Source organism: Capra hircus, chromosome 2, assembly GCF_001704415.2.
Source record: "Capra hircus breed San Clemente chromosome 2, ASM170441v1, whole genome shotgun sequence".
Classification (NCBI taxonomy): domain Eukaryota; kingdom Metazoa; phylum Chordata; class Mammalia; order Artiodactyla; family Bovidae; genus Capra; species Capra hircus.
This window is the reverse complement of record NC_030809.1, coordinates 20,194,107-20,219,319: the sequence shown is the minus strand read 5'-3', so window position 1 is coordinate 20,219,319 and position 25,213 is coordinate 20,194,107. Positions and strand designations below refer to the sequence as shown.

The following is a 25,213-nucleotide window of genomic DNA, read 5'->3' as shown; positions in this document are numbered from 1 at the left end:
CAGTTCTGCTCTTGGGAGCTGAGGGTTTGCGTGACCCAGCTGTGTTAGGATACGAGGCACTAAGCAAAATTAATGAGGCGGGAGGCAAGGAATTGTGGCAAGTGGGAGTTGCTTCAGATTTTTAGCTTTCAAGATAGCTGTTGATACCAGATGAGCAGCCATGGCCACGCAGGTGCTACTAACCGGTTCTTGACATGCTTCTAAAGTTGCCGATGGTGTTTTTCTTTTCCAACTCGAAGCGAGGAGTTACACGTTTTGAACAGAATTAGTAGGATGTCAAGTTACGAGCACCAAAAAATTATTTTATATGTTGGTGCTATTTTGTTACAAAAATAAGAGGATCCCTTTGTTTTCTAACTCATTGTAAAATGCTCAATTCATGAAAGTCATAGCATGGAGGACAGCGAGACAAAGATACGTAAAGTATTTGAAATAATATTGTATTGAAACATACAATATAATCCTATTTGACATTTATTTGTCTTATTTTTGCTTTTATTTTATTACTCTCTGTTTCCTGATTCTGTCTTGTGCCTTCTCCTGCAAAACCCCGCCTTAGACCTGTGTTGCGTGGTGGGTCTGCTGCCGCCACTTCTAATCCTCATCATGACAACGTCAGGTAAACTCTGAGACTTTGTAATTACCAGGATGAACAGTTGGTTGAATGTGTTTTATTTTGCAGGACGTAATGCATGCAGTAGCCATGCCTTTAGATTATAGCTTTAACTTCTAGAGTTTTCTCTAGGTGGACCCCCTGCTTTTCTGAGAACAGTGAGTCTAATCATTCGTGACATTTGCCCGAGAGGGTAGAAAGAAAAAGTTATAATACATTACCATGTGAACATCTAAGACGGTGTATTTAAACACAGTTTTAATGGACGATCATGCTAGTACACAGAAAAAAAGAATCTTAAACCTTGCTTTATGTGCATTATGTTAATTGTTGCCTCAGGTTCTGTCCAGCATTTCCTTTTTAGTTGTTAATTGTCTATAATGTCACTTGGTCACTTTCACTGTATAGATAAACATGTCTGTAAAGCATCATTTTAAATTGGGGAAATTAGGATTGACAGCCTGAGAGGTTAAATGTTTAGAAAGAGAATTTGGTTTTTAAGCACTTTTGTCATCTGTTGGTGAAGGCTTTCTCTCTTATTTTGTCCCTTTCACTTTGAGTTGTGCTTAGCCTAAAGTAGGTATGTCTTCCTGTTCTGCATAAAGACAGGTAGAATGGCACGTACTAATACTTAAGGTTCTCAAGTACCCAAATTCTCATTTCCCAAGTTGTACGGTTGGAAAAAAAAAATGGTTGGTACAATAATGACACCATTACTGTAATTTTTTCAGAGCCAATTTTATTTATTTTAAGCAAATCTGCAGTAGTAGATTTCAAACTGGCAGCATTATTTCAATGATGAGAGGAAGCGAGCTGGCACATTCATCTTTAGGCAGAAGAGGGAAACATGGGTTTCTCATTAATACTAAATTCTGATTGGAAAATTGAAGAATGTGTCCTTAGGAGTCCCATTCCACTCAACTGACTATTTTTACATTATTAACAAGTTTTTCCTTGTGTATTTCTCATAAATTTGTGATCCTTTTATTTTTCTGTTATTTTCAGCCAGTAATCTGACTTAGAATTTCTTACAGAGATTTTAGGTCTGATAAATACATGTTTTGGTTAAAACACACATTTTAAGTTGAATTATACAGGTAGAGTCTTTTGCATATCCTTAGATTTCTTAGCAAATGAAGATTTCCTTTACAGATATTTAAAACTATAGTTAGTTCAGAATGTAAGTTGTGGGGAGTTCCTTTCAGTTACAGTTCATTTCTCTGCATTCAGTCTGGGTCTGTTTACCTATGAAGCAGTTGCTTCTGTTGTTTGATATTTTTCCCCCCTATTATTTATCTCATGTATGACCTCACAGAAATAGAAAACTTTTATTTTGAGGATAAAGTGTAGAGAAGAGGAATCTTCAACCTTTATTTTTTTTCCACTAACCGTTTAATAATTCTGCTTAATGTTAAGAGGAATTCAGATGTTTGTAAACCCATAGTTCTAGCACCCTACTGACTTAGTAGCTTACTTCTCTACCCCAATGCTGTTATTCTCAGTATTTCAGTATATTTGCTCTATTCCCATGACAGAAAGGGCAGATCACCTACTGACTTGGTAGCTTACTTCTCTACCTGATGCAGTTACTGTCAATATTCCAGTATATTTGCCGTATTCCCCCATAAAGGAAAGGGCAGATTAGGAGAAAGCAAGTTAACTTAGCCATAAAAGGAGTATTTAGAGATTCTAGGTTATCTGAAGTCAGTACACACCAAGTGTCATTGAAACGGCAACCTATATAATTCTAATTGGTGTTCAGAATGATGGAACTGCAGGATTATAAAATTAAAAATTGTTTCACATTATTTATTAAAGTATTTTTGAATTGTTTTCAGTAGCATTTATAGCAAAAGGATTTTCTAAATAGACTTGTCTTTAACATGTCTGAATGAAAAATATAATTCTCTTCATACTCCTTTGTACCCCTTTGTATGGTAACATGCTTTTTGTTATGGGGACTTGCTTAAAGTATTAAAAACATGATGTATGTGCCAACTCTAGATTACATAGGAGTAACTTTTAAGTCTGATTTATTTATAATCTGCTCATTCAGAAAAGTTAGTGAGCCATTTTATTGAAATAGTCATACAGGATTAAATAGTCTGTACACGTGTGAAGTGAATTATCAGGTATGTAAGTTGTATCTTAAAATATATTTGAAAAGTGGAAGTCGAGGCAGAGAGGAATAATAGCATTTGTGTGTTTCTCAGTAGTTGATTGTCATTTATTTAAAAATCAATGCCCCTTTAGAAGTAACTGCATTTGAACAAGAAGAACTTTGTAATGTTTTCTCAAGTTTGTCTTAGTGGCCTTCCAGCATTATTTTGTACACAGCTCCTTAATTACGCTACTTAAATTCTGGATCTGAATGTAGTGGCAAGGTGTGTTCAGGTTATTTTAGAACCACTTCTCTGGAGATGCAGGAGAGATTAGATGATTGGAAATAAGAAGTGAAGAGTAGAAATGGCAAGAGGGGAAGTAGAAATGGCAGTGAGAAGAGTGGAGAAATAAAGAATGATCAGTGTTAGGCTTCTAGCTGGAGTTTGCTTACTTTGTGTTCCCTGCCAGTGAGTCTCAGCAGGGACTTCTGAGCAGAGTGACAACTCTCAGGTCTTTTCAACCAGGTATCCTTTTTTAACACTGCCAATCTCTGAGTTGAAAAGTGTCTCCTTATTTACATCCTTAGTCAGAGTTTCTCCTCTTTCTCTGACCTTCAAAACACTTTCCCAAGATTGTAGGTAGTTGTTCCCTCAAGTTCTTCTCTTTATTAATACCCATTCAGATTGATAAATATTTTAATAATTTGTACTGTTAAATACCAGTCTTTATAACAGTCCTCTGAGCATTACATAATATGTTATGTGACTTGCAAGGTACTTTTAGTTCTGTTCTAATATTAAATCGTGTTTTATTTCTCAGGTATGGCATTTCAAATATAGATGCAATGATTGAAGGAACTTCAGAAGACATGACAGTTGTAGATGCAGCTTCATTAAGACGACAGGTATTTAATGTACCAAACAGCATGTGACCCTAAATTCCATTCAGGTTACATGTAAAGTGGTAGTTCCTAACATTTTATCCATTTTATCGGTTTTCTCTCCATTGTAACCCATGAATTGAAATACTTTCTCATCAAACTATTAAACTGTAATTGATATTCCCATTTTGATTAAAGATATATTAAATCACAGTTTACAGGTTTTCATCAGGATAAAACAGTATTACCAAAATGGATTGGTGTAATTCTAGCCAGTAACACAGGGTGTTAACATTTTAAGCAAATCTATACAGCTGTATATTGCTCTGGAGCTGGGATAACCCTTCAGAGTTGGAGCAAGGAACCTGGGCCTTTAATGCCATCACAAACCAGTTGTTGGATGCACACTGTCTTCATAAGGGAGCATGAACTTGGCAAGACAGTTGTTTGGCCCAGGGCCGCTCATAGTAAGGACCAACAGCCAGGAACAGTGCTGTTGACCAGTGACACTCCTGGCAGGTGGAGAATTAGCATTTTAGTCCTGAAGGGCCTGGGTGGCAGATCACAGGGCCCACTCCAGTAGGTTAAAACATGGGGGTCCTCTGAGTAACTCAGAGAAAGCATTAAGCATTTAAAGCGGGTTAAATAGGAAAAACTGAAGCTGAGTGACAGAATCTCTTAAGAGAATTTAATGAATTTAAGCTGTCATGGGTAACATTTTTTTCCCTATATACAACTTTGTTTTTTGGCGCCAAATGAAACTTCTCATGTTTGTAATAATTCTTTTAAGAAATTAAACTGCTTAATAAGAATCTGAATGCATCATGCATTAAAGCTCTATTCGTTTTTTGATGTTGTTTTTCACTCAGATAATCAAACTAAATAGACGTCTACAACTTCTGGAAGAGGAGAACAAAGAACGGGCTAAAAGAGAAATGGTCATGTATTCAATTACTGTAGCATTTTGGCTGCTTAATAGCTGGCTCTGGTTTCGCCGCTAGAGGTAACCTCAGCTCTCAGAAATATTGTCTCAACAGCTGGAAATATAAAGAATTTGCAAACTTCTTTGTTTTCTGTCTTTGCATTGTATGCCGTTTCACAGTCCACGCTCTGAAAATGTATTTCTCCCAGAAAGGAGGGGGAAGGACTTACATGTGCAGAAGTAAAGGTATACTCTGTCACTTGACTGTATTACTTTTAACCAGTTCTGCCATAACACCCACTTAAAACTCACACTTTGCATGTTTTGTAAATAGGATCTAGTTGTTTTGGTTTTTGTTTTTTTTTAAGGAATTTTTTTTTGCCTCTTCAGTCTGCACCACTAATTCTGAGTGTGAGAAAGTGTATAGAAAATGGGTTTAGCGAAATGTCTGTAAAGGAAAAATAGTACTTCATTTTGTCCTATTTGTAGTGATTTCTCAAACCCTATTAGATTAAACGATTTAGTTGTAGACATTTTTGCATCCACATTTCAACATTAACACTACTGAAGTCCTGGTCTGGTGTCAGATTTAATAAAATCAAGCCACCCCATGTTTCGTGATCCAATGAAACATGATTGATCCTCCAATAAAATAATTCCTAACATTTTCAGTGGTTTATCTAAAATGTGGGCAAAAATGTGCATTTTTATCTTTATTTTGCAGATGGTTTTCTATAAAGTACATTTTTACTAAGTCCATGTGTGAATGATTAAAAAAACTACAGAATAAGGTACAAATGTAGTGTATTTAATAAACTGTCAACCAAAGCTGTATTTGTCTGTTGAAAGATTTTATTTCATCATATTGTGCTGTGTGCTATATTCCATGTCATATTTCTTTGTATGCACCTAAGTCTTCCCATCTCTGGAGCAACTAGTACAGTTAATGACATGGCAGGTAGCAAGTCAGATCTTCGTCCTGGTAGTGGTTGACGCTGGTTTTGTTACAGCTGTTTTTCTAATATGTAGTGTCTATAAAGTGATTCAGATAGAAACACCATCAGTTCTGTTGCTTTTTCCGTTGTGTTTAGCTGATGTTCTAAATTTCATGAGATTAAAAGCATCAAGGAAACCAAGTGCTGGGAGCCTTTAGTTCCCAAACTATTTGTTTCTTTTCCTTTTTTATTTTTTGGTTCAGAAATGGATAGAATTTTACTCAGGTATAGCATTCGCCATACATCTTCAGTATCTTTTTACCGAGGCAGTGAATTTTGAGAAAGGCATTTAAGGGAAATTCCTCAAAGGTGTATTCAACTATTCTTTTCTTGCTTCTTCCCTGTCCTTCAAAAAATACTTGGAGAGGGGATTCTTTTCTTTAATTCTTAGAATTTATCATGAGTTTGGTGACAATTTTTTTTTTTTTACCCTTGAAAGTCTTCTGACTTTTATATTAATAATATCCTTGTGATATCATTCATTATAGCAATTCTCTTTATATGTATATCTCAAGCTAATTTCTGTGAATAATTGAAACTACAAAAATTATTTAAAAAAGAGTCAGGATGGTCAGGAAATACATCTTAGATATTCAAGCTGAATCTCAAAGTAAATAAAGACGTGATTTCAACAAACAGAGAATGAAGAAAAGATTTCAGATGCAGGAAACACTGCGAGAAAAGGATACAGTTAGGGCCAGTAACCCATTGTTCAGCCTCCCAGGCTCACTAGGGCCATGACAACTAAGCAGTAAGTACAAGTGTAGCAAGTGTGTTGTGCCACTGCTTTCGGAACTCTATTTAAAGGTGGGATTTTTTTCACTTCTCGGAATATTTGTTAAAATTTTTGCTGGTTATTTACATTTGGGGGATGATTTTATGAAAATATATTTGCAAGATAACTTTCCTTCCTTTCCTACATGAATGTCTGTTAGCCAACTTCTTAATTATATTTGTCATTGAATTTGAACTTTTTCTGGCCTCAAGTTTGGAAAAATTTAATTACTGTAACTGTTCTTTTACTTACAGTTTATGTCAATAAGCAGACACTCCTCTGTGCACAGCACTGACCTTAGCAGTAAGCAGTTACAGCAGATACACCACCACAAGCCCCACTGTTAAGAAATTGATAGATTGATGGAGGAGGAGGGAAATAAGGCTCATTAATGAATTAGAGGATTATAAAAATATTTTATGAAGGAGAAGGAACTTGAGATATATGCTGTAGAATTGGGAGAGACTGTTTCAGATGGTGGATACAGTTTAAAAAAAAAAATTCCAAAATGAGATTGAACATGGGGGTGGAAGTGAGAAATAAAAAGCAATGAGCTTAAGTGACCTAGGTGCATGTTAGGCTTCCCTGGTGGCTCAGACAATAAAGAATCAGCCTGCAGTGCAGAAGACCCAGGTTTGATCCCACGTCAAGAAGATCCCCTTGAGAAGGGAATGGCTATCCTCTCAAGTAATCTTGCCTGGAGAATCCCGTGGACAAAGGAGCCAGACAGGCTACAATCCTTGGGGTCACAAAGAGTTGGACACGATTGAGTGACTAACACTTTCAAGTGTACATGTATGTTGTTGGGGTGGGGGTGGAGGGCATTTGTACAGACATGCATTTGCAATTTTAGGTACCAGGGTAGAGATGACATGTAGCCAACCCACCACAAGTGGCCCATCAGCTTTAGGCATTTAAAGGCATTTTGGTGTATCTGCTATACATCGTGGCAGCAGTTTCCACAAGACCAAAACAGCAAAGAAATGGCTTACCAGCCATTTCAGCCAATTGTGCTTCTGTCAACCATCCTTTCTTTTGCCCTCCAAAATGAGAGGCTCAAGTCTCTGTTCATGACCCTGCAGAGAACTGGGGTCATCTCTCAGCCATTTCCAGGCTGATGAGGATTATATGCATCATCACTGACTTGTTTAGTCAAGTACAGGGAGCTGTCACATTTACTTGTGTTTTAATTTTATGACTCCTAGCAGGTTGGCCTTCATTTAATATGCAGTGAGTCTTGGCTAAAAGCTGAGTTCTAAAAATAGGATTCATGTATTCAATAAAGTATTCATAGGGTCGCTACTTTGTATCAGGTACTGCACTTGGTACTGACTCTGCCAGAGTGAATAAAAGAAACATCCGTGTACCCCATGCAGCTTATGGTCTTAAGGGGGAGAGTGAAATTTAAGGAACAAGCGGAAGTTAGAATGCTGTTGCCATTGCTCTAAGTACTGTAAATGAAAGAATGCTGAAGGAGAGAGGATGGGAGGCCCACTTTTCATTAGGCTATTAGGGAAGGCCTCTCAGAACAAGTAACTTATTACACTGTGATTTGGGATGAGATATGATAACCGTGGTTTCGGTACCTGCTGATTTTTGTTGAAATCATGCACTCTGGGAAGGCTTTCTCAAGTAGAAGATATTTAATGGTAAATAAGTGTTTATAGGAGCATAGGGAGAAGATATTTATAGAGTAAATTGGTTCAGAAAAAAATGCCTGTAAGCTCTTGATGTTACTGATTGGGGGACGCAGGCAGCTATGGGAATTGTAAATTATTTCTAGAATCTTAAGCCCAGTGAATATAATTTATAAATAATTGAAATAAAAATGCAGGCATGATCATAATTCAGAAAATGGTAGATTTTGAGTTTTGTCTGTAACGTTTTAATATGGCCAATACACTGTTTTGTTATCCTGTCTTTTGAACTTGGCATATGTATAAGCCAGATTGTGAAAGACTTGATTTCCCCTCCTAGGTATTTATTGTTTTTTAATTACTATGAAAAATGCAAACGTAAGAAAATTGAAGCATGTGATGAATTGCCATATACCTGTCACCTAAATATAATAATTAACATTTTTCCATTGCTTCATTTTTTAGGTGAAATATCTTAAAAACATGATGTTTTCCCCAAACACATAAATATGCTTTTCTGAAAAATAAAGACATTTTCCTGCATAACCATGAAACCGTCATCAGGCATAAAAAACAAACAAAAGTCCTTAATCATACCTAAACCAGTCCTTGTACACGTTCCACCAGTTACCCTGACAAGTCCACATAGTCCATTTGGTTGGATCATACCTGTCTCTTTGGTCTCTCAACCCATCCAACTTTTTGTTTTCTTTCTTGTACTACATTTTCTTGTTGAAAACAGTTGACTGTTATGTGCTGTCCCACCTTTTGAATTTGTCTGAATACGTCCTCTTTTCTTGGATTTCCTCTAAGCTGAATGAGGTGTGTAAACTTGATTATATTCAGATTACCTTTCGCACTTGAACAGCTTGAAGGGTCAGGGACACTAACTTTCTACACAATCCAGTGTTAGAAGTGTTAGTTGCTCAGTCGTGTCTGACTCTCTGCGACCCCCTTAACTGTAGCCTTCCATGCTCCTCTGACCATGGGATTTTCCAGGCAAGAAAACGTGGCTGGCCCTCCATGTAATATGCCTGTTTTTTCCATATCCTTAGTTCGACTGTATCCAGGGCTCTTGTACCCACAGATTCAACCAACAGCACCGAAAATCATGTGGTACTCTGGTATTTACTGTTGGGAAAAATCTGCTTCATTAGTGGACCTGCACAGTTGAAACCTGAGTTGTTCAAGGGATAATTGTATATATTTATCTTTTTTAATTATAAAGAAATACAAAAAAAGAGAAAAATCCCAAACTTTGATTTCTGTTATAACTTTTGTCCTGCTTACTCTCCCTCCCTTTCTCCACATAGGGGAATATAGTTAGAAAATCAAATAATACACAAGTACAGAAAGACACAAAATAACCAGAAAGCTGCTCTCTACTTTTCTCCAAAGTCAATGACTGATATTTTTCTTTCCATGTGAGAATTTGCATTTACCAGCATGCTTAAATGTGATTTGTTTTTTAGTTATATCAAAGTTGACTTTAAAAACAAACTTTTGGGCTAAACTGACTCATCCACAGCTTTCTAGGTAATGTTCTATTATTGAACCTCTAAAAGCATATCTTTTAAATGTTCTCAAATGATTTAAACTTGTATTTCCATTTTATTGTTACTAAACTACACGATTTGGCTTCTTCGCTTAGAGACTCCTCCACACAGACAGCCAAGGAAGCCGATGATTATCTGACTGAGTCCAAACAGCATCTCGAGAATGCCCACGAGCAGTAGACCTAAAAATACTGAGAAATGGATAATCCTGTGTTTGTTTTCTATAGAATTGAAGTGCAAGTTGTATACTCTCCAGTTACTGGCTGTTGTGTTGGTGATGGAGGGATTATTGGAATCCATACGAGAAACACAAGAGTCTTCAAAGAACCACTGCAGATCAAAGGATTCGTAATAACTGGCACTGAAAAAAAGGGAAAGAAATGATAAAAAAAAAATATTCAGGAATACCACTGACCATCTCAAGAATACATCATGGCCTCCAGAAAAGGACATGTCCAGTAAAACAGACACTGCTTTTAAAATATTGTGCCCAGAAACTGTAGCTAGGATCAGGGTTCCAGAGGATGTACCTTTGTATGCTTAACAGCTATAAAAGGTTGATTCATCATGTATCTCATCAACAAGCACTTCTAGGGATTCCCTGGTGGCTCAGTGATAAAGAAACTGCTTGCCAGTGCAGAGGACACAGGTTCAATCCCTGGTCCTGGAAAATCCCACATGCTGCAGAGCAACTAAGCCCGCAACTCAGGCACAACTGCTGAGCCTGTGAGCCCTAGCGCCCGTGCTCTGCAACAGTAGCCCCCGCTTGCTGCAACTAGAGAAAAGCCCAAGCAGCAGCATAGCCATAAATAAGAAAAGTGAAAGTGGTGGCTTCCTTCTCCAGGGGATCTTCCCAGACCAGGAGCCCAACCCAAGTCTCCTGCATCAGCAGGCAGATTCTTTACCACTCAAGCCACCCAGAGGGAAGCCCTCTGATTTCCTATTCCAGCCCTATTAGTAAAGGGAGTTTCTTTGGATTTTGATTCACGACTGTGGTATGCAAATTTTGAGAGAGTTTTCTTTTCTAACCATTCAAGATAAGGAAAAAGGAGCAGTTTTTTTTTTTTTTTCCTGTAACCACAAAAGTGAATTCTAGTTGTTTTCCATACTGAACAATGTATAATTAACGAATGAGATTCTTATTTTCTTTCAGTTTTACCAGTTGTGCCTAGATTAAGGCACAGAACCAACTCCTCAGCATTACTTGCTACTCCATGACTTAAACTTTTGACTCATCCCCATGCCTATAGTGTATTTATACTATGTTTGCATGATTCCACTGGCTGCTGCTTTGTTTCTTTTTTAGGGGTTAGTGGTAAGCCTCTAGATTTTATTTACTCACTGTGTTTTTGTTCAGATTTTCAAAGTAATATATGCTTAGGTTTTACAAGTATAATTGGGCTTCCCTCGTGGCTCAGACGGTAAAGAATCTACCTGTAATGCAGGAGACCTGGGTTTGATCCCTGGTTCAGGAAGATCCCCTGGAGTTGGAAATGGCAAACCATTCCAGTATTCTTGCCTGGAAAATTCCATGGACAGAGGAGCCTGATGGTCTACAGTCCGTGGGGTCTCATAGAGTCAGACATGACTGAGTGACTAACACTTTCACCCATTTCGCTACAAGTTTACTTTGATCAGAGGTGGTGCTCCTTTCCTTCCCCGAGGGCATCCTCCATTACCATTCTTCAAGGATGAAAGTTTCTGATGCACATTTTCAGAAATTTTTTATATACATGCACATATGCTGCCATAGATTTTTGGAAGACAGGATAATCCATCTAAGACTGCTCCTTTTAGCCAAGACCATACCCAAAGCATTCTGAATGCAGTGATTCCTCCATTTCTCTGAGGTTGCGCCAGCTGGGATTACTGTACTAAATCCCTAAGACTGTCCCATGAGAGAAAACATGGCACCAGGTCAGCACCATAGTCTTCTAACCTAATTAGCTGCAGCTGTGTAAGGAAGCAAACAGTTACTCACGTTAAGTTTTCAAGTGAAAATTCACAACTGGAAGTTGTGTTGCTTTGAGAGTTGCAAATGAGAGGGCCCTCCGCGAGAGCCTGGATGGACACCAGCAGGCAGTACGCAGCTCCAATGACTGTGATGGCGTTCAGAAGTGATGAAAGAAACATCTGAAAAATTAAGTAGGCACGTTTGCACACATTATTACAGGAGCGTAGTCTGTTACAAGTTTCAGCAGTATATGTGGTCTTTATCATCCACCGCTGCCATTGTCCAGCTGCCTTACAGACCTCGATCTTAGGATCTAGGTGTGATTAGGTGGGATTTACGCAGGAAAGCAGAGGGCAGGGTCCCTGCCATTCGATTAGACTCTTCAAAATATCGTTGGTCTTGGACTTCCCTGGTGGTCCCGTGCTTAGGAATTTGCCTACCAATATAGGGGATACAGGTTTGATCTCTGGTCTGGGAAGACCCCACGTGCCATGGGGCTACTATGCCTGTGCACCACTGCTGACCCCACACGCCTAGAGCCTACACTCTGCAACAAGAGAAGTGCATATGCTGTAGCTAGAGAAAGCCCACAGATAGCAGCAAAGACCCACTGCAGCCACAACTGAAAGTAAATAAATGATCATTGCCATTGTTTCTGAAAAACTTGAACTTGTATGCTCTACCTGAACCTTGTTCATTTCAGTGGACCATTACAATGTGTCAGGACCAGAGAGACTATAAATAACTAGATAAACACCAAATGTCAGAAAAGATATTTTTAAAATTAATTTTCTAATTTATGGTTATAAATATGACACTTTTTAAAAGTGGCTCTTACCCCTGGGAGCATATTAGAATCACTTAAGGTGCTTTTGAAAAATACTGATATAGAATCAGGGAGGGCCACAAGCCATGGGTATTTTATAACATTTTCCCTAGGTGGTTCTAATGCTCCTATCAGGCTGAGAATCATTTCTTTGAAACCTTAGACTCAGCCAGGAATATTTACTGTGATTTCTGGTTTATTGATCTGCTTGCTTCCTTAAAGAATTGTGAGAGGAGTCCTCAGAGTTACTGTGTAACCATGTTCATGGCATAAAGACTGGGGAATTTTGGAATCTGATGGTGGTGGTGTGGATACAAATCTCCCTGCTAATGGCGCAACACTGGCAGTTATTTGCTTTCTCTGAGGATTAATTTCTCAGTCAATAAAACAAATCATAAAACATGGGTTTTCAGAAAAATAAGATAACATGCTTGAAAATGTTCTGAGTACAGTGAGAGACTGGAAAAGGAAATAGCAACCCACTCCAGCTTTATTGTCTGGAGAATCCCATGGACAGAGGAGCCTGGCAGGCTATAGTCCATGGGGTTGCTAAGAGTCATACACGACTGAGCAACTAACACGCACACAGTGAGCGAAGGTTAGTAAATATTAATTTTCTTTACTTTTCAAACTTCCTTTTTTTTTTAGCCGCACCAAATGACATGTGGGTTCTTAGTTCCCTGACCAGGCCAGGGATCGAACCTGAGCCCCCTGCATTGGAGGTGTGAGAGTATTAACCACTGGACCACTAGGGAAGTCCTCCTTTACGTTTGACTTAGTTACAATATTAATCTTATACATACCAAAATGTTTGGGGGAAAAATGTGATGTTCTCTTTTAACTGCATAAAACATTCTGATGCTAGTAAAACAGTCTTTCACGTGCATGAGAAAACAGAGTACTTTTCCCTAAGTATTTTATACACATCACAAAAATAATGAGTACTTAAGTATTGTGAAACTGATTACAGCTCTGAGAGTGACTTATGAATCTTTCTTTGAAAACCTTTAGACTGAAACTGAAGATTGAGGAAAGGTCCAAAAGCTGGCTCCAAAAATAAGGTTTTACGGGGAAGCACAAAGACAAACTTCAGTCTCAGTATTATCGTATAAATCCTCCTAAATAGCACGTGTCTAGGACCAATCCCGCCACTGGAGACACACAGTTGATGCAGTTGATGCTGACGCCTCGGCGACTTTGCTGAGGTGCCAGGAACTGCTTCTGCCCTTCTGCTCCCAGACCAGCTGCACTGTGCTCACCCCGGTTTTGCTGTTGCAGCACGCTCTTTTCCTCGCTGCCAGGGACATCGTTGTTGCTGGAATGGCCTGGAAATTACATCAACAGGAACGATTAATATGATTACTTCCCAGCAGAAGATAAAGCAGTAATCTTCACCTTCTACTTAGCAGCAGTTGTGGGAAGCCAAGGCTTAAGAGAACAAGAAGGAAGTGTGGCAGTGTCCTTTATCTTGTGATCCCCGTTTGGACCATAAAGATTACAAGGGAGGGCAAAGGATAGGGGATTTCAGGATAGCAGTTTCAGACTTTCCCGTCTACATTTTAACACTACTCTGAGTCATCATGAGAGAGACTTGGATTTTAAATACAGTGAGTTACTTATTAATAATTTTGAAAGAAATGTTTCTGAAAGAGTTGGTTACATCATCCAAAAATCACTTAAAAAAAAAAAAAAAACTATAATATGCAACCACTTACCCAATTTCCCTAAAATGGTGTGAGTTAATCCAGCAACTGTTCAGAAAGGAAATTGATGGTTTTGTCTGCCTGGCAGTTGGGAACTAAGAATTCTATCATCACCCTTCTCCCACTCCCAGGGGCACCACTAGCTCCCTCATTCCCCAACCTTGTGATTTGAGAATTATTTTTAGCTCTACATTCTCCTTTCTACTCCTGTGTCCATGGTATGAAACGGTTTCACTTCACATTGATGTTTAGAAATCCTGTATTACATTCAGTGTCAAAGGAATACATACTGCTGGTGAAAGCTGTAAGGAATGATGTCACATTCTCAGGAGTTAAGTTCAAATGTTTACTAATAACTAGTCAGCAGCTGGGGTTTCCCTGATGACTCAGGAGTAAAGAATCCACCTGCAATGCAGGAGACAGAGGAGATACGGGTTTGATCCCTGAGTCAGGAAGATCCCCTGGAGGAGGACATGGCAACCCACTCCAGTATTCTTGCCTGGAGAATCCCATGGACAGAGGAGCTTTGGTGGGCTGCAGTCCATAGGGTTGCAAAGAGTCAGACACGACTAAAGCGACTGAGCAGGTACTCATGCAGTCAGCAGGTATGACTAGAAATTCTTCCTGGAAGAAGTTTTATATCACTGAAGGGAGGGATGTCGATTACTTCCTTCCGCTTAAGAAATTTTAGCCACAGGGTTTTTGGGTTTGTTTCTGCTTTTTGCTGTCTCAGCACAGCTGCCCTTGGGTAGTTCTCTGTCCTCCCACTCTTCTTTGTAACATTTTGTTGAGTTCTAACAGCATAACAGGCACTGTTATAGCTATTGTATGTCTTTTAATTTATTTGCAACCTCATAAAATTCCTATGAGGTAGGTGCTAGCTATCCCCATTTCACTGGGGCGGAAAACTGAAGCCCAGAAAGCTTGAGTAACTTGCCTGAGAAAGTAGAAGAGATGGGGGGAGGGGGGTCAAAGCTGACCACTAGGGTTCCAGAGCCCAGACTCTTAACCACCATTCCAACCACACTGGCCAATTCTTAACAATTCTCTTTTCCTTCACAGAGCTTATTCATTCTCTTCCCTACCACCACCGTCACCTCCCTCAGACATCTCAACGTCCTCCTAATTGCTCCTTCCCCCCAATCTATCTTTCCAATACAGTGTCTACCTTTATCCTTTCAGAGCAGATCTAAGATTGAATACCTTGGTTTAGTCACTAAGTTGTGTCCGACTCTTGGGACCCCATGGACTGGGAATCTACTAGGCTCCTCTGTCCATGCGATTTTCCAGACAAGAATACTGGAGTGGGTTGTCATTTCCTTCTCCAGGAGAACAGGCATCTTTCCTGCCTTACAAGGCAACTTTCCTGACAAACTTCACCCTTCTCTGACCGTGAACTGATTCTGAAAACACTTTGTATTTTTATCAAGCTTTGCCTACAGACTGCCTTGAACACCAGCACCCTTATGATTCAGAGAGCACATGTATGTATAGTAGCCTAGACCCTCAATTGCTGAGAGCCCAGAAGAAAAGAGAAAAGAAATTTATGCACCCAAATAGGTGTCAGTGTTCATAGGCTACACGTCTCACATGGTACCTGTAAGTGATACTGCCTTCTGAGCTTAAGGAATAAATTGTTTAGAACAGGAACTAACAAACTATGGCCCACAGCCTCTTTTTTGTAAAGTTTTATGAAAACACAGACATGCCCATTCACTTACTTAATTTTTCATGCTGGTTTGGTGCACAAGCAGGAGAGGTGAATAGTTGTGAGGGAGACTGGCTCCCAGAAACTAAAATATTCACTACCTGGCTTTTCACAGAGGGGAAAAAAAAGCTAACTCCGATTTAGAAAATTAATTAATCTGTTAGAAAGTTGGAGCGACATTAAATTATAATTTAGATGGATAAGTCATTCCATGTTCCTTATTGATATAAATTAAACTCTGCTAAATTTCTTAAACATTAGCTTATTTCAGAGATGCTGAAAGAGATACATTCATAGTTCCCTTCTCTTACGAAGGGGCTTTATAAATAATAGCTTTTCATATATGAATCCTCACCTGGTTGACTTCTGGCGTGTTGACACATCTTTGTTACATTATTACCGGCAGTTTGATAACTCATTGTATTTCAACCATTTTGCCCGTTCAGAACTTTGGAAATTAGAAGGGTTCTTTATAGGATGGACATTAAAATGTGCAAGTGTGTATGTGTGTGTGTGTGTGTGTGTGTGTGTGTATGACTGAATTATAAATCTTGCAGATTGTCTCCTACAAAAATAAGTAATCTGGAGAATACTCTTTCTCTTCAATTCCTAAGCACATTCGAATGTATCAGAGTTTTTGTGAGACTATTTTTCTTGATAGTCTTTTGTTTTTATAAAGAAAAGAAGTAGCATTGTTCACTTTTCATTACAGAAGCCCATACTTTCATCCAGTTTTAGAAATAAGGCATAAGATTTCATAAATGAAGTCCAGAATAGCTTTAGACCACTACAACTCTGTTAGAATGCAGATTTCTGGGACTCCTCAAAGTACTTGAATATGAAAGTAACACACAAAACCATGGCTCACTATAAATATAAAAACTGTATTTTGAAATTTTTATTAAACATATTTTCTGATTTAACATTCAACAATTTCTATTCTGAGACTTTAATAATTGATTATTACATAGTAAGTGAACTCAATAAATAATCATGATTAAGATTAGGCTTATAATTAACCTATAAAATAAAACAGTCTTTCTATTATTTAGAGGAAATATTTTAAGGAAACATTGCAAGTTGTTTTTTTGGTACTTGGGAAAAGAATGTGTATTGATTTTCCATTTAGTAGATAATAAGTGAAGATAATAATATTTGAATACTCTTAGTCATGGTTTCAAAGATGAAAAGATTCATTTCTGTTCTGGATAAATCATAAAGCCATAAAATAACTATTTTATGATGTGATCGATGATGAATTCCATAGTTTTTATTATTAATGACTTCTTGCAAAATTCCCTGTTTTTGAAACTAATTTAAAATGCTGCAGGTTAGAACTGGATTTCAAGAACTATGACAAAAGTGCTTATTAAGGGAGTGATATCTGTGTGTATACAAATATATTGAGAGTTCAATATTTTGAACTAAGTCAGCATTTAGATTGATGTAAAGGACACAATTCCCTTTGAAAAAGATATTCTCCCCATTCTATACATGGCCGAGGATCAAGAAAATAGCCCTTCTATCATCCACCTATTTGCTTGTGAGCCTAGTCTAGAGTCTGAATCTCTGTCAATAAAATGTCTATTGAATGCTTCAGAGAGTTGTTGATGCTGTGAAGATGTTGCATGATACTGAGTAGCAACAAGAACCTGGTGTGATAGCAATACATTGTTAGTATTTATTGAGGGTGATAAAGGAAACTTTATCTGGAAAGAAAGTCTAGATTCTCTGAAACAGTTTCATGCTTACGTAATCTTTCTATGCTTTGGTTTCCCGGTTACTTGAGTTTATGGGTTAAGTTGTAGATTTTGTCTTTCCCTTTGTCAGCCTGAGACAGGTCATAAGGATTATGGTGCTAATACTGATGGGAAACAGAGGTTTGGAGTCTGATAAATCTGGAATTGGGTTTCACGCCTACTATGCTACCTTATTAACATTCTTAACCTTCTCTTGGTCTGTTAAAATACAAACGTTAATCACTACTCAACCAGATTTTTATAGAGTTTAAATAAGGTAGTGTAATGTATGAAGTCAGTGGTCTCTCTTTCTGTGTTTCGTATATAATGACCCAAAAGCAAGGAGATTGAACCTGTCAATCCTAAAGGAAATCAACCCTGAATATTCATTGGAAAGACTGATGCTGAAGCTGAAGCTCCAATCCTTTGGCCACCTGATGTGAAGAGCTGACTCATTAGAAAAGACCCCGATGCTGGGAGAGATTGAAGGCAGGAGGAGAAGAGGACCACAGAGGATGAGATGGCTGGATGGCATTACTAACTCAATGGACATGAGTTTAAGCAAGTTCCAGGAGATGGTGAAGGACAGGGAAGCCTGGCGTGCTGCAGTCCAGGGGGTCGCAAAGAGTCAGACACCACTGAGCGACTGAACAACAACAACAACAAAGACTGTTTTCATGTAAGTCAGGGAATAAGACTAAGAACAGTAACCAATCATCATTATAACACAAATGCACATCCAAACAAGGGTGCATTTCTCTAGCATTCATGAGACCACCCTTAAGTAGGCCCTCAATGGTATAACAAAAATAAGCCTCTTGAATGCTGAATTTTCCATCTTTAATTACATTCCCACTTTTACTGATATGGAAACAAAATCACAGGATAAATGATTTGCTAGTAGTAATATATTGGGGACCCAACCAGAACTGAGATATTCTGCCAGGTCTGAAAACAGGATTTGTTGCCACACCATGGGTCACACCTAACCTATCTGCACCAGAATTCTCAGGAAAAGGCATATAAATCTGCAAGTATTACAAGTGCCTGGGGGTGATTTATGGCCAGGTACATTGGGCAGTTCTACCTTACACTGCTCAGCTACAGATTTCAACAAAGATAGATCTATTAATAATTATCAAACTTTAAACAAGCACCATGATGTTTGGGTTGTAAGTAAGATCTGAGTCAAAAAAGTCGCTGAGGTTAGAGAGAGCCAGGCTTTCAAGTCCCAGACCTCTTAGGTCAACTCCCCTAGGGGCTGACAGTGTCATACTCATGCCTCACAATTTTTATCCAGTAGGTTCACCAGGTGTGAAATGACCCACCCCCTTCCTACTGAGCACTTCCTCCTCCTGTTGTTTTCCCTGTGAATGCCTAGAGACTGGGATCGGCAAAGGAAAGCTGAGGCAATGAATTCAGAAAGTCTTTACCACTACCTCTGAAGCTTGGGAAAGCGGATTTATATGCAAAGAAGTATTGAAATGGAGCACCCTCCTATGATCCTTGCCTCTCAGGTCCTCAGCCTGCCTTTTGTCTGTGGAGAAACTTTAGCCAAAGAATAAAATTAATCAGAGAAGTGGGAAAATGCAGAAACAAAGGAAAACAGTGAAAGGAGACCGAATGATAACAACGTAGTCATTAAACAGGCTTCCCTGGTGGCTCAGATGGGAAAGAATCTGCCTGCAATGCAGGAGACCCGGGTTTGATCCCTGGGTCAGGAAGATCCCCTGGAGAAGAGAACGGCTGCCCACCCCAGTATTCTTGCCTAGAGAATTTCACAGACATTTTAATTCCTTCTCAAGTAATTCATGGACATTTTGATTCCTTCTCTGTAGGTAATATTCTGAGCCAGATTCTGCGACCTGCCTTATAGATACTGAAATCCCCACCAGGTGGAAAAAGTTAACTACATGGCGACCAGAATGTAGCCACGACATAAGCTGCCACAATTCTGAGAACCAGCCTCAAGAAACTTGGAACAAACTGAAACTGAAGACTAACTGTGCCTAAAACAATCAAGATGATGCTGGTCAGACCACCGGTGACCAATTTCAAGATGGCCGTCAGAGCTGACTGACTGTTGTTGCAAATAGCCGCCTCCCTCTGTCTATAAAAGCTCTTGCCCACTGATTGTTAGTTTGAGGGAGTTGGATTTTGGACAGGCATCCCCCCACACACAATTGCTGGCATCCAAAATAAAGCAAAATTTCCTTTCCACCAGCCTGAACTCTATTGGCTTTTGAGCAGTGAGCCGCCAGACCTGGATTTGGTAACAGTACAATACATAATAATCTAACCAACTTTTATCAATGTATTATTATTTTTTGGCCCAAGCTCCCTAGTCTATACCACAGTTCATTTAAATTGCCATTCTTCACTGATGCCAATACAAGTTAATACCATACCCATTTCCCTGCAGTATATCCTCAGCCAAGACAGAGCTCACTGCAAGGCTGCAACGTTGTCTTTAGATCATCTTCAATATAACAGGCAGGCCTTTCGCCAAAGTGAGTCAAGTAAATTTCACTCACCATCACACCTGCTCCAATAATTCCAGGGAACCACCATTCAAAGCAGGAGATGGGGTTTTTAAAGAATTGGTCTTCATCCACTAAGTTGACAATTAGAGGTATTACGTTGAGAGTTACTCCCAACAGAAGTAGAACCAGCAGGCTGAATCCATTGCAGGCTGTCCATCCTTCACAGCAGGTCATGGTTACCCCCTGGTTTAGGAGAAATCCTGTCTGGGTGGCTGTTTATCTGGCACTGTTTCGCCTTTTGTCTCGTGCCTTCTAAATAAAGCTCAGCACTTACAAAAAAAATTACAGAAAGCAGTTCAGAGTCCAATAGGGCAGGGCATTATTATGAGTATTACAGGACGTAAGGATGATTTTATATTATGATGGGGTGGAGGAAGATAGGTGGAAAAAATCTATAAGTGCTACTAGATAAATTTATGCATGAAAATAGGCAAAAAAAATTTTTTTAAGCTTAAGATACGCTCTAATACATTTTACATTTTACTAGTATGCCATATAAAAAGTAAAGAGTATCCAATTAATATAACCTATTTTTTCTTGTATTGACATTACTATCAGCTATGAAAGTTCCTTATTTTGAAGTTGTTCAACAAAAGAAAAAAATGAATATATATAAGATTGGGAGAAAACAAGTATTTTCTCCACTGCAAACTTTCTTAATTAGTCGAAATGTTAGGGTTCAGTTTCAGGCTGTATGCTCATACGCGCAAAACAGGCTTTCTACTTCTTAATCTCTACCCTGTGAAGACTGACTGCGGGTCCTGCCTTTATTTCCTGAGATGCCTCTATATTCTTTTTTTTTTTTAATTTACTTTTTAATTGAAGGATAATTGCTTTAAAGAATTTTATTGTTTTCTGTAAAACTTCAACATGAACCAGCCACAGGTATACATATATCCCCTCCCTTTTGAACCTCCCTCCCATCTTCCTCCCTATCCCACCCCTCTAGGTTGATGCAGAGCCCCTGTTTGAGTTTCCTGAGACATACATCTAATTCCCATTGGCTATCTATTCTTATAATAAATTTTCTCTTTGTTAATACTTTAACTGGGTTTCCTTTTTTTTTTTCTTTTTTTCAAACAAAAGCTGGAAGTTACTAACACCGAGGATAGAAAAGTATACAGATAACTTGTCACATGCCATACTAAAACAGCAAAAGAAGTTCAGAAAAAAAGGAAGGATTCTATCAAGATGCACAAAGAATCAGGATTCCTCTAGGCTTTGGAAGATGGCTACAATTTGACACAAAAAGAGGGTGAGAATAATATTTTGTGTATCAGAGTCAGTTGCAGAAAACCCAAACTCTTCTAGCTATATTAAGCTGGAGGAAGTGTAACTGAGGGATTCCCTAGTGGCACAGATGGTAAAGTGTCTGCCTGAAATGCAGGAAACCCGGGTTTGATCCCTGGGTCAGGAAGATCCCCTAGAGAAGGAAATGGCAACCCACTCCAGTACTCTTGCCTAGAAAATTCCATGGATGGAGGAGCCTGGTGGGCTACAGTCCATGGGGTCGCAAAGAGTCGGACATGACTGAGTGATTTCACTTTCAGTTAGTGTAACTGGGGATTCGTGTGTACAAAACTGCTGGGAGGTCTGGTGGGGCAGGCTCCAGCGTGGCCTCCAGGAGTGCCTCCCGGGACGTGACTGCCAAGTGGCTGCAGGGCAGCTTCCGCCTCTGCAGTCCTCAGAAAGGCAGGGAAATTGAGAAACCACCTCTGCAAGGGTCAGACTCAAGCATGCACCACAACAGTCACAGTCCAGGGAGCCACAGCCATTGCTGCTGCCCCTGCCCCTGCACACACACAACAGTGGAAACAAGACCCCTGAACACTGAACTTGACTTCTGCTGTTGCTGTAACTGCTTCTTAACACTGTGACAGTACAGAAAGCTCAGAACCTCCTCCTGCACCCATCTGCTTTCAGAGCCACAGACGGAAGTAGCTGAAAGAGGGCCTCCACCTCCTTGCTGTCTTCCAGTGCATGCTAAGTCACTTCAGTCGTGTTTGACCGTGCGTGACCCTATTGACCATAGCCCGCCAGGCTCCTCTGTCCATGGGATTCTCCAGGCAAGAACACTGGAGTGGGTTGCCATTTCCTTCTTCAGGGGATCTTTCGGACTCAAGGATCGAACCCGCATCTCTTGCATCTCCTGCATTGGCAGATGAGTTCTTAACCACTAGCACCGTCTGGGAAGCCCTGCCGTCTCCCATATTGTTATCAAAAGTGAGGTCTGGCTGCTTGCTGCTCAAAAGCCAACAAAAAAGCAAACTGGGGGAAAGGAAAGTTTGCTTTATTTCAGATGCCAGCAACTGAGGGGAGGATAGACTCCAGTCCATAGGCTGACTCCCCTGCTCCCCCAACCACCACCAGTGACAATCATGGTGCAAGAGCTTTTATAGGCTGAGGGAGGGGGCTACACGCAAAAACAGCACAGTCAGCTCTGACTGTCATCTCGAAACTGGTGATCTGACCAGCATCATCTTGATTGTTTTAAATACAGTTAATCTTCCGTTCCAGGGTTGGTTTGTTCTCATTTCCTTGAGACCACTTGTCAGAATTGTGGCAGTTTATCTCATGGCTACAGTCTGGTCATCATATAGTTAACTTCTCCACCTGGGGTTTCAGTATCTATAAGACAGCTCACAGGACATGGCTCAGAATATTTTCTATAGCTCTTGAAGAAGAACTAAAGGTCCTTGTCTTTCCTCAATGACCAAGCTATCATTTGGTCTCCTTTGATTGTTTTCCTTTGTTTCTGCATTTTCTCACTTCTCTGATTAAACTTTTTCTTTGGTTACAGTTTTCTGCAGACAAAAAGCAGGGTAACTACACGGAAGAGGAGGCAAGGACAATGGGATCTTCCTCTGTTTCATTATAGCACAAGGATTGATCTAATCACCGCAACATCCAGACCTTAGAGGTAGAGTATTCTGGAAAATGTAGTGTTTAATCATCACAGTCTCTATTGTACAGAAACTCATACTAGAATGACACTGACACAGACATTGAGCAACATAATTCACCATAGTGATTTCATTCAAATGGTATGGAAGGAAGCTGTCTCTAGAGTATGGAGTATTACCATTACTATGTATCATTTAAGTGATTTCGATCATGTTTCTGTTTCTTCCATGGCTTGGATGCCTAGAGTGTCTATAGGTATGCTTACATGTCTAGGCTGACATGTAACACTCCAAATGAGAACACCCTTAAGAATATTAGGAAAACATGTTTCTTCAAGACAGAAGAGAGTTAACGTATGAGAGAGGATGGCGTCATGGTCAGGAAATGTTTGTGCCATTGGTGAAAATAAGAGGTAACGCAAAAGCACTTTGTTCTGTTCTTTCCCCCAACCCGGAGCTTCCCCTCCTAGTCACATGCACACTGTGGACCTAGGAGCAGTAAGGATCACAGCCAAACATCAGGGGCCATGTTTCCCAAAATTCTCTAGCTTTTACAATCTTCTGCCCACCCGCATGAAAGGTTATGTGATCTTAAGCAGCTCCAACCATGCTCTAAGTGCACCTCACAGTACTACCCCAGGAGGAATTCATGCAATATTGAATGGGTATTAAGCACCCACCCATGTTCTGTCAGTCATCCTCTTCTAAACCCACTCCAGTCAAACTACCTGAGGGTTTTATTAGAACTTGGGCTTTATACATAGATATGGCTAACTGTCCATCAACATTCATGCTTTTACCTTTCATAACACAGTGGTTGAGAAGTGTCTGGGAACTATAGTTCCCAGTTTTCCACGCATCTAGGTTGGGCCATGTGACTTCTTCTAACCAATGAAAAGTCACTTTCAATCTAAGACACTTAGAAAGTGACGGACGTTATCTATTTTCTTCTTTTCCATCCATAGTTTGCAGACAAGTAAGCTGCCTTGGAAGTTATGTGCTGAAAATACCAGCTTTCATTAAGCTAAATCTCTGCCAGTTAGAGGCCCCATGCCCTTCCCTTTCTGTCCATCTAGAACTGTTCAAGATAGTTGACATCAACAAGCAATAAATGTCTACTGCGTTGCCATCATATAATGTGTCAGCGTTAGAGTAGCTAGCATCACCCCCAGAAAACCCAGTGTACCCCTTGTCTTTGGCCTTATAACCTTCCTAACGTTTGCAAGATGTTGCCAAACATCAACTATGTCACTCCCACCTCTCCGAAAACGTGACATCAAAACAAGACAGGGAGATACCATATTTTCCTAGAGTTTCATTCATAAATTATATTCAGGAAGATTAGGGAACATTAGAAACTGTAAGAAATGTACAGTATATAACAAATATAAGCAGGAAGCTGTGCTTAATCATGTCTGACTCCTTTGTGACCCCCATAGGCTGTAACCCTCCAGGCTTCTCTATGCCATGGGATTTCCCAGGTGAGAATACTGGAATGGGTTGCCATTTCTGCCTCCGGGGGATCTTTCTAAACCACGGATGGAACCTATATCTCCTGTGTCTCCTGCACTGCAGGTGGATTTTTTTACTGCTGAGCCATTGGGGGAAGCCCATAAAGTAGGAATACAAGTGGAGAAATCCCAGAAGCAGAAAAGTACACGTTTCAAAAGAATGAAACATCTTTGAAAGTATTATTTCATTCCACTGAGCTCATTAATAGGGACTTTTGCATCCTCGGTACCAAGCTTGCCTAGACAATTTTGATTAATGGATCATATTGGGTTGAGAGTTGTTTAGATATACATAAACAAATTTAATGCCCGCTATAACCAAAGAATATACATGAGTCTGTGGAGTAGAGAAACTGAATTTAATTTTGAGAGCTCAGTAGATATATGTACTGCTAAAGTTGTAAAGGTTCATGGAGAGTCTTAGCTCAATCTTTTTGCTGTATAGGTGAGTAAGTAAGACAGTAAGATTCAGGGAAGCTGAGGTGATGCACTCATGGTTAGGTTGCTCTGGCAGAGCACGGACGTGAATTTGGGATTTCTGACCTCCAATCAGTTGTCTTTCTATTAAAGTATAAGCTTGATGTTTAGATGAACCGTATGAGGTGAAAGTTTAGGACGTCTAAAAATCGAAGCACCTGCCAAGAGGACGCTGCCTAGTGGCAGCCTCACGACTGACAACAGCCCTTCCCACACCACAGCCACACAAGTTGCAACTGCAGGTGTGGCAGTGGCAGCAGGACCCAGGGACGCAGCAGCAGGCCCCACAGCAGGCGTGGAGCAGGGGCGGCAGCTGGCGCAGCAGCTGACCTGGTAGCAACTGCAGGTGGTGCAGCTGCCACAGCCAC

At 39.7% G+C, this 25,213-nt stretch overlaps 2 protein-coding genes across 10 annotated transcripts in view; one reads left to right on the top strand and one right to left on the bottom strand.

Annotated features, from left to right (window-relative positions):
• MFF (mitochondrial fission factor) overlaps positions 1-5,352 on the top strand; it is a 28,219-nt gene extending 22,867 nt beyond the window's left edge. For 7 of the 9 annotated variants that reach the window (XM_018058847.1, XM_018058827.1, XM_018058812.1 and 4 more), the window contains 3 exons: positions 560-619; positions 3,536-3,620; positions 4,466-5,352. In XM_018058847.1, coding sequence (XP_017914336.1) covers positions 560-619; positions 3,536-3,620; positions 4,466-4,597 — 277 coding nt within the window. In that variant the 3' untranslated portion in view covers positions 4,598-5,352. The remainder of the gene's footprint in view (positions 1-559; positions 620-3,535; positions 3,621-4,465) is intronic. The other 2 variants (XM_018058848.1, XM_018058846.1) reach the window with 1 other exon arrangement.
• Positions 9,343-20,182, bottom strand: TM4SF20 (transmembrane 4 L six family member 20). Its single transcript, XM_005676635.2, has 4 exons — positions 19,946-20,182; positions 13,521-13,586; positions 11,463-11,614; positions 9,343-9,842 (listed from the first exon to the last, which is right to left on the bottom strand). The coding sequence occupies exons 1-4, from the start codon at positions 20,126-20,128 to the stop codon at positions 9,551-9,553; spliced, it is 693 nt and encodes a 230-aa protein (XP_005676692.1). The 5' UTR covers positions 20,129-20,182; the 3' UTR covers positions 9,343-9,550.

Excerpts from the sequence above, each read along its gene's own strand:
- TM4SF20 (XM_005676635.2), bottom strand. The coding sequence starts at position 20,128 with ATGACCTGCTGTGAAGGATGGACAGCCTGCAATGGATTCAGCCTGCTG. Across the intron at positions 13,587-19,945 it reads TTATTGGAGCAGGTGTGATG|GCCATTCCAGCAACAACGAT; the intron begins GTGAGTGAAATT and ends TGTAATTTCCAG. Across the intron at positions 9,843-11,462 it reads TTTTCACTTGAAAACTTAAC|TGCCAGTTATTACGAATCCT; the intron begins GTGAGTAACTGT and ends CCTTTTTTTCAG.